This window comes from Oncorhynchus mykiss, chromosome 4 (assembly GCF_057628025.1).
Source record: "Oncorhynchus mykiss isolate SJ-2025 chromosome 4, ASM5762802v1, whole genome shotgun sequence".
NCBI lineage: Eukaryota > Metazoa > Chordata > Actinopteri > Salmoniformes > Salmonidae > Oncorhynchus > Oncorhynchus mykiss.
Window position 1 is genome coordinate 90381451 of NC_143025.1, and position 13752 is coordinate 90395202.

Below are 13752 nucleotides of genomic sequence, written 5' to 3' on the forward strand. Positions count from 1 at the left end.
TTTGGTTCCAGGTACAGACATTTTGGGTTCCAGGTACAGACCTTTTGGGTTCCAGGTAGAATCCCTTTGGGTTCCAAGTAGAACTCTTTTTGGTTCCAAGAAGAACCCTTTTGGGTTCCAGGTACAGACCTTTTGGGTTCCAGGTAGAGCTCTACCTTGAACCAAAAAATGTTTTTTGAAAGAGTTTTCCTACTGGTACAGCCAAAGAACCCTTTTAGATTATAGAGAGAATATATATATATATATATATATATATATTTATTTAGAAGAGTGCACTCCATCCCTCTCTAAGCACCAGACTTGGATGGAACAGTGTTGTTGATGAAACTAGGAGGAGGTAAATGTGTTACGAACAGACCTGGGTTCAAATAGTATTTGGAATGAGTTTGCTTGACCAACTGAATTAAATGGTATAGTCCCAAAAGGGCAAATCTCACCGATATGGCACTCCAGGCAGACTCAATCAAACGTTCAACATATTTTGAAAGATTTCAATTGAATTTGAACCCAGATCTGGTTAGGAAGACTTCAGAAGCTTTTATCTTCATAGGTGTAGGGATCTGTTTCTTTGAGGTTGATTGAAGAACATAATATGAAATCATCCCCAAACCCCTTTAACACTGCAATTTGACACAATAACCGTAAATACATATATACCAGACTGTAATGCTGTACATCTGAGATTTTAAAACAAAAGAGAAAGATAACTGAGCGGCTCTAACCATTCAGATTCATCACAACATATTACTAATAGTCATACTTCAGCTTCAAGGTGAAAAACCCCCAAAACAAACCTCTTTACAACTGAGATTCTAAAACAAAAGAGAAAGATAACTCCCAGTAGCTACCGGTGATCTAGAGCAGAAGGGTCTCTGATTATAACAAGACCCACAGTTCTGTACACAGCATCTTCACATACATGACTATATCCTACATCAAAGCGTTTTATATTCACCCCTAAAATCTGTTGGTCTATTTTCCTGCTCTATTCCTCTTCTTTAGTTCTAGACGTGGGTTTCGCACCACAGTAACAGCAGTCAACTTCATCCCGTAGCTGTCATAGGTCTCCATGGTGTTACCCCACCTATTCACAGGCTGTCCATCCTCCTCATTGAGTGATGCAGCTGTCCGTCAATCCCCCGGTCCAATCATCAAGCCTTGGCCTCCAGCATCTCCAGGAAGAGTTTGTGCATGGGCACTTTTCCCTGCACCTTGATGCTGTAGAAGTGCTGCACGGCCTTGGCCGCGGTCTGACGGAGCAAGGGAAGGGTCATCAGCAGCTTTCCTGTCCGCCGAGGGTCCTCCGTGTTGTGGGCACCTTCTAAGTCCTGCAATGCCTCATGGAGAGAGTCCTGGAGCCTCTGAACAGCCTCTACATCCTCTATATGCATGGAGTCTATACGGAGGTAGAGGAGGAGAGAAGGAGGGACGGTGGGAGAGGCGGGGAGGGAGAGGAGACGGGAAGGAGAGGAGGGAAGGAGAGAGGGAAGGAGAGAGGGAAGGAGAGAGGGAAGGAGAGATGGAAGGAGAGGAGGGAGGGAGAGGAGACGGAGAGGAGAGAGGGAGGGAGAGGAGGGAAGGAGAGAGGGAAGGAGAGAGGGAGAAACTTAAGTTGTCTTTTATTTAATACCAACAAAAAGCAGCTCGCAAATAAACTTTTTTTAGGAGCCACTTTAAATTCAGTGGCTCGTTTTTTTTTAGCAAGCATCCAATTTCTGAATCTCTCTCTCTCTCTCTCTCTAGTGAGTGGTTAATCACGGGACTTAATAACTGCCTGTGCTTGGCCAGGACTCCAGGGAGAGTATGGCTCGGCTGCATGAATAGAAATACCTTGTGGATAGGCAGGGAAAAATATTAATTTCTCTGTATACTGTACCATATCTACATATCTACTAATGCATTAGTGTGTGTGTGTGTGTGTGTGTGTGTGTGTGTGTGTGTGTGTGTGTGTGTTTGTGTGTGTGTGTGTGTGTGTGTGTGTGTATTAGCAGGGTATCTTTCAAGTGACGGATAGCGGCAGATGGCCCTGATTTTCCTTAAGAGAAACCAGTCCCCTAATAGACAAACACTCTCGGATAAAAGCAGCCTGAACTGAAACGCACAGCAAACCTCCACTTCATATGAAGTCTGCTTAGTCCAAAATACAATCACATGTTGGATGGTGGATTTCCCGGTTAGGGATAACGCTGTTAGAAAGTGCATTTGATTTGCACAGCAGCCTAACTGGATCGAGTTGACACTTGAAATGCAGTGGAAAATGTCTGGTTCTGTGAACTGGGTAATGTTTAGAACACAGGACAACATAATCTTTCATGAGAGACACAAAATGGGACTGCCTGTTTATACATCAACGGATGAGTCACCATGGGACTGCCTGTTTATACATCAACGGATGAGTCACCATGGGACTGCCTGTTTATACATCACTGGATGAGTCACCATGGGACTGCTCGTTTATACATCAACGGATGAGTCACCATGGGACTGCCTGTTTATAAATCACCGGATGATTCACCATGGGACTGCCTGTTTATAAATCACCGGATGATTCACCACGGGACTGCCTGTTTATACATCAACGGATGAGTCACCACGGGACTGCCTGTTTATAAATCACTGGATGAGTCACCATGGGACTGCCTGTTTATACATCAACGGATGAGTCACCACAGGACTGCCTGTTTATGAATCAACGGATGAGTCACCATGGGACTGCCTGTTTATACGTCAAGGGATGAGTCACCATGGGACTGCCTGTTTATAAATCACCAGATGAGTCACCATGGGACTGCCTGTTTATAAATCACTGGATGAGTCACCGTGGGACTGCCTGTTTATACATCAACGGATGAGTCACCACGGGACTGCCTGTTTATACATCAACGGATGAGTCACCACGGGACTGCCTGTTTATACATCAACGGATGAGTCACCATGGGACTGCTCGTTTATACATCAACGGATGAGTCACCATGGGACTGCTCGTTTATACATCAACGGATGAGTCACCATGGGACTGCCTGTTTATACATCAACGGATGAGTCACCACGGGACTGCCTGTTTATACATCAACGGATGAGTCACCATGGGACTGCTCGTTTATACATCAACGGATGAGTCACCATGGGACTGCCTGTTTATACATCAACGGATGAGTCACCATGGGACTGCCTGTTTATACATCACTGGATGAGTCACCATGGGACTGCCTGTTTATACATCACTGGATGAGTCACCATGGGACTGCCTGTTTATACATCAACGGATGAGTCACCATGGAACTGCCTGTTTATACATCAACGGATGAGTCACCATGGGACTGCCTGTTTATACATCACTGGATGAGTCACCATGGGACTGCCTGTTTATACATCAACGGATGAGTCACCATGGGACTGCTCGTTTATACATCAACGGATGAGTCACCATGGCACTGCCTGTTTATTCATCAACGGATGAGTCACCATGGGACTGCCTGTTTATAAATCACTGGATGAGTCACCATGGGACTGCCTGTTTATAAATCACTGGATGAGTCACCATGGGACTGCCTGTTTATAAATCACTGGATGAGTCACCATGGGACTGCCTGTTTATTCATCAACGGATGAGTCACCATGGGACTGCCTGTTTATACATCAACGGATGAGTCACCATGGGACTTCCTGTTTATAAATCACTGGATGAGTCACCATGGGACTGCCTGTTTATTCATCAACGGATGAGTCACCATGGGACTGCCTGTTTATACATCAACGGATGAGTCACCATGGGACTGCCTGTTTATGCATCAACGGATGAGTCACCATGGCACTGCCTGTTTATACATCAACGGATGAGTCACCATGGGACTGCCTGTTTATACATCAACGGATGAGTCACCATGGCACTGCCTGTTTATACATCACTGGATGAGTCACCATGGGACTGCTCGTTTATACATCACTGGATGAGTCACCACGGGACTGCCTGTTTATTCATCAATGGATGAGTCACCATGGGACTGCCTGTTTATACATCAACGGATGAGTCACCATGGGACTGCCTGTTTATGCATCAACGGATGAGTCACCATGGCACTGCCTGTTTATAAATCAACGGATGAGTCACCACGGGACTGCCTGTTTATAAATCACTGGATGAGTCACCATGGGACTGCCTGTTTATGCATCAACGGATGAGTCACCATGGCACTGCCTGTTTATAAATCAACGGATGAGTCACCACGGGACTGCCTGTTTATAAATCACTGGATGAGTCACCATGGCACTGCCTGTTTATGCATCAACGGATGAGTCACCACGGGACTGCCTGTTTATAAATCACTGGATGAGTCACCATGGCACTGCCTGTTTATAAATCACTGGATGAGTCACCATGGCACTGCCTGTTTATACATCAACGGATGAGTCACCATGGGACTGCCTGTTTATAAATCACTGGATGAGTCACCATGGCACTGCCTGTTTATGCATCAACGGATGAGTCACCACGGGACTGCCTGTTTATAAATCACTGGATGAGTCACCATGGCACTGCCTGTTTATAAATCACTGGATGAGTCACCATGGCACTGCCTGTTTATAAATCACTGGATGAGTCACCATGGCACTGCCTGTTTATAAATCACTGGATGAGTCACCATGGCACTGCCTGTTTATGCATCAACGGATGAGTCACCACGGGACTGCCTGTTTATAAATCACTGGATGAGTCACCATGGCACTGCCTGTTTATAAATCACTGGATGAGTCACCATGGCACTGCCTGTTTATAAATCACTGGATGAGTCACCATGGGACTGCCTGTTTATAAATCACTGGATGAGTCACCATGGCACTGCCTGTTTATAAATCACTGGATGAGTCACCATGGGACTGCCTGTTTATAAATCACTGGATGAGTCACCATGGCACTGCCTGTTTATAAATCACTGGATGAGTCACCATGGCACTGCCTGTTTATGCATCAACGGATGAGTCACCACGGGACTGCCTGTTTATAAATCACTGGATGAGTCACCATGGCACTGCCTGTTTATAAATCACTGGATGAGTCACCATGGCACTGCCTGTTTATAAATCACTGGAGGAGTCACCATGGGACTGCCTGTTTATAAATCACTGGATGAGTCACCATGGCACTGCCTGTTTATAAATCACTGGATGAGTCACCATGGGACTGCCTGTTTATAAATCACTGGATGAGTCACCATGGGACTGCCTGTTTATAAATCACTGGATGAGTCACCATGGGACTGCCTGTTTATAAATCACTGGATGAGTCACCATGGGACTGCCTGTTTATAAATCACTGGATGAGTCACCATGGCACTGCCTGTTTATAAATCACTGGATGAGTCACCATGGCACTGCCTGTTTATAAATCACTGGATGAGTCACCATGGCACTGCCTGTTTATACATCAACGGATGAGTCACCACGGGACTGCCTGTTTATAAATCACTGGATGAGTCACCATGGGACTGCCTGTTTATAAATCACTGGATGAGTCACCATGGGACTGCCTGTTTATAAATCACTGGATGAGTCACCATGGCACTGCCTGTTTATAAATCACTGGATGAGTCACCATGGCACTGCCTGTTTATAAATCACTGGATGAGTCACCATGGCACTGCCTGTTTATAAATCACTGGATGAGTCACCATGGCACTGCCTGTTTATAAATCACTGGATGAGTCACCATGGCACTGCCTGTTTATAAATCACTGGATGAGTCACCATGGCACTGCCTGTTTATAAATCACTGGATGAGTCACCATGGCACTGCCTGTTTATAAATCACTGGATGAGTCACCATGGCACTGCCTGTTTATAAATCACTGGATGAGTCACCATGGCACTGCCTGTTTATACATCAACGGATGAGTTGATAACACACAGTAAAAGAAGAGAAGAAGAAGAAATTGAGGCAGAAGAAAGTAAAGGGTTAATTATGTTCCTAACTGTCTCTTACCAGGCAGCTAGCCGTTTTCTCACACACACACACACACACACACACACACACACACACCTTCTGTATAAATTATCTTTCTATCTAGGGAAATTAACTAGCCTCCACATGTGTTCTGTTCCAGTCTTCATGTGATCCTATACTCAGCTGAGCATGTGTGTGTGGTCCTATACTCCGCTGAGCATGTGTGTGTGTGCGCTGTGTGTGCGTGTGTGCATGCATGTGTGTGTGTGGTTGTGTGTGCATGTGTGTGTGTGTGGTTGTGTGTGCATGTGTGTGTGTGTGTGTGTGTGGTTGTGTGTGCATGTGTGTGTGTGTGTGTGGTTGTGTGTGCATGTGTGTGTGTGTGTGTGGTTGTGTGTGCATGTGTGTGTGTGTGTGTGGTTGTGTGTGCATGTGTGTTGGTGTGTGTGTGTTTGTGGTTGTGTGTGTGCATGCATGCGTGTGTGTTTGTGTTCAGTGTGTGAAGGGCGTAATGCAAAACTAACTTTGAAGAAACAATTTCCATGTAATCCATCAGCTGGCTGGAGTAGATCCCATCGATACTGAGCTAATTACTAAATCAATGGCCATGATTTTCCACAGCTGTCACACAAACACACACCTACGGCACCAGATTTCTGTGAGACAGTGTTCAAATGCCTCTCAGCTGGCCGGGCCTCTCAGCTGGCCGGGCCTCTCAGCTTCTCTGATCCCCTTCTACCAACCACTCTTTCTGTTGTACCTCTCTCCATCTCTTTCTCTTTCTGTTATACCTCTCTCCATCCCTTTCTCTTTCTGTTGTACCTCTCTCCATCCCTTTCTCTTTCTGTTATACCTCTCTCCATCCCTTTCTCTTTCTGTTATACCTCTCTCCATCCCTTTCTCTTTCTGTTATACCTCTCTCCATCCCTTTCTCTTTCTGTTGTACCTCTCCATCCCTTTCTGTTGTACCTCTCTCCATCTCTTTCTGTTGTACCTCTCTCCATCCCTTTCTCTTTCTGTTGTACCTCTCCATCCCTTTCTGTTATACCTCTCTCCATCCCTTTCTGTTATACCTCTCTCCATTCCTTTCTGTTGTACCTCTCTCCATTCCTTTCTGTTGTACCTCTCTCCATTCCTTTCTGTTATACCTCTCTCCATCCCTTTCTCTTTCTGTTGTACCTCTCTCCATCCCTTTCTCTTTCTGTTGTACCTCTCTCCATCCCTTTCTCTTTCTGTTGTACCTCTCTCCATCCCTTTATGTTGTACCTCTCTCCATCTCTTTCTGTTGTACCTCTCCATCTCTTTCTGTTGTACCTCTCTCCATCCCTTACTGTTATACCTCTCTCCATCCCTTTCTCTTTCTGTTGTACCTCTCTCCATCCCTTTCTCTTTCTGTTATACCTCTCTCCATCCCTTTCTCTTTCTGTTATACCTCTCTCCATCCCTTTCTCTTTCACCTCTCTCCATCCCTTTCTGTTGTACCTCTCTCCATCTCTTTCTGTTGTACCTCTCCATCTCTTTCTGTTGTACCTCTCTCCATCCCTTTCTCTTTCTGTTATACCTCTCTCCATCCCTTTCTCTTTCACCTCTCTCCATCCCTTTCTGTTGTACCTCTCTCCATCCCTTTCTCTTTCTGTTATACCTCTCTCCATCCCTTTCTCTTTCTGTTATACCTCTCTCCCTCCCAGGAGAAAAAAAACTGTCATTGGTTAGTAAGGGGACAGGACCCTCCAAGCAGTCATTGATTAGTAAGAGGACAGGACCCTCCAAACAGTCATTGATTAGTAAGGGGACAGGACCCTCCAAACAGTCATTGATTAGTAAGGGGACAGGACCCTCCAAACAGTCATTGATTAGTAAGGGGACAAGCAAACTGTCGATAGGAGAGAGGCATCTTCACATGGAAACAAACAAGCCCCGTCGCTCCCTGATGCTCATTCCACTCCACTTAACACATTTTATTGACATATACTGTTTTCCTAATGAAATGCTAAATATATCTCCCTTGGCTGTGGAGAGCTGGCAGGAAGCTACTGTTATAGAGACAGAGAAAGATGAGAGAGAGAGAGAGGGGGGGGCAAAAGAGGGGAGGAGAGAGAAAGAGGGGAGGAGAGAGAAAAAGAGGGGAGGAGAGAGAAAAAGAGGGGAGGAGAGAGAAAGAGGGGAGGAGAGGGAGAGAGAAAAAGAGGGAGAGAGAAAAGAGATAGAGAACACTGACAATCACACACAGACGCTATACACACACACGTGCCTTCAGAAGAGGCGAGCACGCACACACACACACAGTGGCACAGCAGGGACATTTAATTAAACAGCCGTGTTGTTGACCCCTTTGTCCCCTCTTATCTCAGATCGTCTGTGTGGATGCGATTGCCCTCTGAGATTGGCGACATTTTGTTTTGTTTTAATTACATGTCAGCTACTTAGATTTACCAGAGATTGACCATTCAGACATACTCTAATGTCAATCTTTAAGGGGGACTGTGTCTCCTATCAACAATAGGTGTTATGAGTCTGACATATTTCAGCAAATATAGTAATAATAATTTGTGCGTGTGTGTATGTTTGTGCATTTCTGACTGTGTCTGTCATCTGTGTCCGTACCTGAGTTAGCGAGGGCGATGGCCTTGAGCGTGACAAACTCCTCCTTCTCCACGCTCAGCTTCTTATAGCGTCGGACCAGAGGCAGAATGGCAACGTGCAGGTCCAGCAGGCCAGATAGACGAGCGTGCTCCTCATCCACCACATAGTCCTCGGCATACACCAGCTCCTCCTCACAGGCCAACGAGCGGAACACGATGCTCAGGACCAGGATCTCCATCCAGGCACTCTGCAGTAGACTCATCTGGTCTGCCAGAGACAGGCTGGAGAATCCTAGAGGAGGATAGGTCAGGTTTAGGCCTAATATATATATATATATATATATTGGTTTGCCTTATTGGCTCCATGTGGAGGGTGTTTGACTTTCACACCAGCATGGCGATTTTAGATCAAATACGCAATTGTAATTTCCCACATTTATTAGTTAAATCAAGGAGCTAGGTCACAAAGAAAATACAATTTCCAGCAAATTTGACACAGTTTACTAACGAACAAGGTGGGTAAAATATGTATATTTTTACTCTGGGAATGTATCGGAGTCACGATCACTAGAAACTCAGTTTGCAAAAACTGTACACTGATTGTACAAAACATTAGGAACACCTTCCTGATGTTGAGTTGCACCCCCTTTTGCCCTCAGAACAGACTCAATTTGTCGGGGCGGGGACTCTACAAGGTGTCGAAAGCGTTCCACAGGGATGCTGACCCATGTTGCCTCCAATGCTTCTGGTGTCTGGGCAGGCCACTGCAGTAAGCTGAATTCACTGTCATGTTTGTGGAACTATTCCCGGACAAATCTAGCCTTGTGGCATAGGGGCATCGTCCGGCAGAAAAAAAAATATATTTGCAGTTGGATAGACTGCTGACATGAAGCGATGCACCTGATTGGCTATGAGGTTCAGATATTATGTTAAAACACGTTTATCAAGGGGCCCAATGTGTGCCATGAAAACACACCCCACGCCACCACCAGCCTACAATGTTGCCATGCGGCATGATGGACGCATGTACTCCCTCTTCCTCCCATGTACTCCCTCGTCCTCCCATGTACTCCCTCTTCCTCCCATGTACTCCCTCGTCCTCCCATGTTCTCCCTCGTCCTCCCATGTTCTCCCCCTTCCTCCCATGTACTCCCTCGTCCTCCCATGTACTCCCTCGTCCTCCCATGTACTCCCTCGTCCTCCCATGTACTCCCCCTTCCTCCCATGTACTCCCTCGTTCTCCCATGTTCTCCCCCTTCCTCCCATGTACTCCCTCGTCCTCCCATGTACTCCCTCGTTCTCCCATGTTCTCCCCCTTCCTCCCATGTTCTCCCCCTTCCTCCCATGTACTCCCTCTTCCTCCCATGTACTCCCCCTTCCTCCCATGTACTCCCTCATCCTCCCATGTACTCCCCCTTCCTCCCATGTACTCCCTCGTCCTCCCATGTACTCCCTCGTTCTCCCATGTACTCCCTCGTTCTCCCATTTCGTCCCTCGTCCTCACATGTACTCCCTCTTCCTCCCATGTACTCCCTCGTCCTCCCATGTTCTCCCTCATCCTCCCATGTTCTCCCCCTTCCTCCCATGTTCTCCCGCGTCCTCCCATGTACTCCCTCGTCCTCCCATGTACTCCCTCGTTCTCCCATGTACTCCCTCGTTCTCCCATTTCATCCCTCGTTCTCCCATTTCGTCCCTCGTCCTCCCATGTACTCCCCCTTCCTCCCATGTACTCCCTCGTCCTCCCATGTACTCCCTCGTTCTCCCATGTACTCCCTCGTTCTCCCATTTCGTCCCTCGTTCTCCCATTTCGTCCCTCGTCCTCCCATGTACTCCCCCTTCCTCCCATGTACTCCCTCATCCTCCCATGTACTCCCTCGTCCTCCCATGTACTCCCTCATTCTCCCATGTACTCCCTCGTTCTCCCATTTCGTCCCTCGTCCTCCCATGTACTCCCTCGTCCTCCCATGTACTCCCTCGTCCTCCCATGTACTCCCTCGTCCTCCCATGTACTCCCTCATCCTCCCATTTCGTCCCTCGTCCTCCCATGTTCTCCCTCGTCCTCCCATGTACTCCTTCGTCCTCCCATGTACTCCCCCTTCCTCCCATGTACTCCCTCGTCCTCCCATTTCGTCCCTCGTCCTCCCATGTACTCCCTCGTCCTCCCATGTACTCCCTCGTCCTCCCATGTACTCCCCCTTCCTCCCATGTACTCCCTCGTCCTCCCATTTCGTCCCTCGTCCTCACATGTACTCCCCCTTCCTCCCATGTACTCCCTCGTTCTCCCATGTACTCCCTCGTTCTCCCATTTCATCCCTCGTTCTCCCATTTCGTCTCTCGTCCTCACATGTACTCCCCCTTCCTCCCATGTACTCCCTCGTTCTCCCATGTACTCCCTCGTTCTCCCATTTCGTCCCTCGTTCTCCCATTTCGTCCCTCGTCCTCCCATGTACTCCCTCGTCCTCCCATTTTGTCCCTCGTCCTCCCATGTACTCCCTCGTCCTCCCATTTTGTCCCTCGTCCTCCCATGTACTCCCTCGTCCTCCCATTTCGTCCCTTGTCCTCCCATGTACTCCCTCGTCCTCCCATGTACTCCCTCGTCCTCCCATCAGCGTGAAACAGCAGGAACCAGGATTCATCAGACCGGGCTGAACGTTTTTTCGTTTCTCAGCCCTCTGTAACCGCAGTTTCTAGTCTTTCTCCTGAAAGAGGTGGAACTCTGTCAGGTCATCGGCTGCCGTACCCCATTCGTGTGAAAGTACGACGAGTTGTGCATTATTTTACGGGGTCTTTGGGCACCAATGTTGCACTGGACTGTCCAACTGTAGCCTGCCTGTTGCTCTGCACACTTCATGTCAGCCTCCTTAATGTCCGCTTTCATTAATGCCCCATTTTCGACCATTGGCTGGATGTGCTTTTAGTGATGGACCATTCTTGATACACACGGGAAAGTGTTGAGTGTGAAAAACCCAGCAGCGTTGCAGTTCTTGACACACTCAAACCGGTGCGCCTGGCACCTACTACCATTACCCCGTTCAATGGCACTTCAATCGTTGTCTTATCCGTTCACCCTCTGAATGGCACACATACACAATCTCAATTGTCTCAAGGCTTTAAAATCATTCTTTAACTCGTCTCCTCCCTTTTCATCTACACTGATTTGAAGTGGATTTTAACAACTGACGTCAATAACGGATCATAGCTTCCACCTGGATTCACCTGGTCAGTCTGTCATTCAAACAGCAGGTGTCCTTAATTAATATGTTTTCCCTAAGAGTTATACAAAGTCGGTCGAATCTCATTGGGAATTATTTACAGCTGTAATGACTGCCAATGGGTGCTTCAACAAAGGGACTCTTTAACTTTGTTTCGCTTTGAAAATGGTGGAGTAGATCTGTAGATTTACACCTTTAAAAACACTTTAAATCAGAAAGTATTGTATTTTGTAGATTATTATTATTATTTTTTTTTTAAATATATTTTGAATCCCCTAATTTTTAAGATTTGCAAGGGGTGTGTAAACTTTAACGGGATTGTGCAACTGGACTTTATAATTTCGTTCTGTGAAGCTGTTGTGGCTGTGAGAGAAGCAGGGGTAGCACGGGATAGGTGAAATTGAGGCGCTTCAATATGGACCACTCGACACACAGGCGCAAAGGGCTCTTACGGCAGCATTTAAAATGTGACCCTAAGATTTTTTCCGTCGGCTTTAGATTCCGAGTATTTTTTTAATAACAATGTTATGAAATCAACCATGTCTAGCGCATAATTACATAATGTGCTGCATTTTGATAAGGCAATCCTATGAAATGACTGTGGAATACAGCAAATACACAGAGGTTTACCCCAAAATATGGCAACTATTTATGTATTACTTTAAATCAGAAAGTATTGTATTTTAATGTGTATTTATATATAATTACTGTTGAAAACTGTAAATATAGTGATTTACCCCAAACATTGGCTATTTAGAACGCATTTCGAACAATATGTTCCAGTTCATTCACATCTTAAAACTTTTATCAGAAATGACTGTTTTTCTTTCTATAATTTTAGCCTATCGAAAGCAGGGAATGTCTGTTAATTAACAGTTGTTGTCACTCTTACTTTTAATGTAAAAGTCTGTCATTTAAAAGATTTTCATTTGAATCTACAAAAAAAAATCGTATCTATTTTTACGGTTAATGTTTGGCACCCTGTGCGGCCTTGAGTTTGACTGTTTTTTTTGTTTTTTACAGCGTAGATATAGGGTGACTGGAAGCCTAATGGTTAAGAGTGTTGGGGCTTAAACCTCGTGGCTCCTGTAAGAGCGTTGGGGCTTAAACCTCGTGGCTCCTGTAAGAGCGTTGGGGCTTAAACCTCGTGGCTCCTGTAAGAGCGTTGGGGCTTAAACCTCGTGGCTCCTGTAAGAGCGTTGGGGCTTAAACCTCGTGGCTCCTGTAAGAGTGTTGGGGCTTAAACCTCGTGGCTCCTGTAAGAGCGTTGGGGCTTAAACCTCGTGGCTCCTGTAAGAGCGTTGGGGCTTAAACCTCGTGGCTCCTGTAAGAGCGTTGGGGCTTAAACCTCGTGTCTCCTGTAAGAGCGTTGGGGCTTAAACCTCGTGGCTCCTGTAAGAGCGTTGGGGCTTAACCCTCGTGTCTCCTGTAAGAGCGTTGGGGCTTAAACCTCGTGTCTCCTGTAAGAGCGTTGGGGCTTAACCCTCGTTTCTCCTGTAAGAGTGTCTGCTAAGTGACTAACATGTAAATGTAACATACTGCTAAGTGACTAACATGTAAATGTAACATACTGCTAAGTGATTAACATGTAAATGTAACATACACTGACTGGACAAAACATTAAAAACACCTGCTCTTTCCATGACAGACTGACCAGGAAAATCCAGGTGAAGGCTATGATCCCTTATTGATATCACTTCAAATCCACTTCAATCAGTGGATTTTATGAAGGGGAGGAGACAAAAAAGTTAAAAAGGTTAAAGAAGGATTTTAAAGCTTTGAGGCAATTGAGACATGGATTGTGTATGTGTGTCGTTCAAAGGGGCCAGACAAAAGATTTAAGTGCCTTTGAACGGGGTATGGTAGTAGGTGCCAGGCACACCGGTTCATGTCAAGAACTGCAGAGCAGATGGGTTTTTCAGACTCAACAGTTTCCCGTGTGGATCAAGAATGGTCCACCACCCAAAGAACATCCAGCCAACTTGACACAATTGTAGAAACCATTGGAGTCAACATG

At 46.2% G+C, this 13752-nt stretch overlaps 1 protein-coding gene across 2 annotated transcripts in view; it reads right to left on the reverse strand.

The window, feature by feature from the left end:
* Positions 1-536: 536 nt before the first annotated feature.
* The window catches only part of LOC110521118 (steroid hormone receptor ERR2-like), a 105856-nt gene continuing 92640 nt past the window's right edge, over positions 537-13752 (reverse strand). For both annotated transcript variants that reach the window (XM_036976344.2, XM_036976345.2), the window contains 2 exons: positions 8546-8815; positions 537-1396 (listed from right to left, as the gene is read on the reverse strand). In XM_036976344.2, the coding sequence (XP_036832239.2) occupies positions 1152-1396; positions 8546-8815 (515 nt within the window). In that variant the 3' untranslated portion in view covers positions 537-1151. The remainder of the gene's footprint in view (positions 1397-8545; positions 8816-13752) is intronic.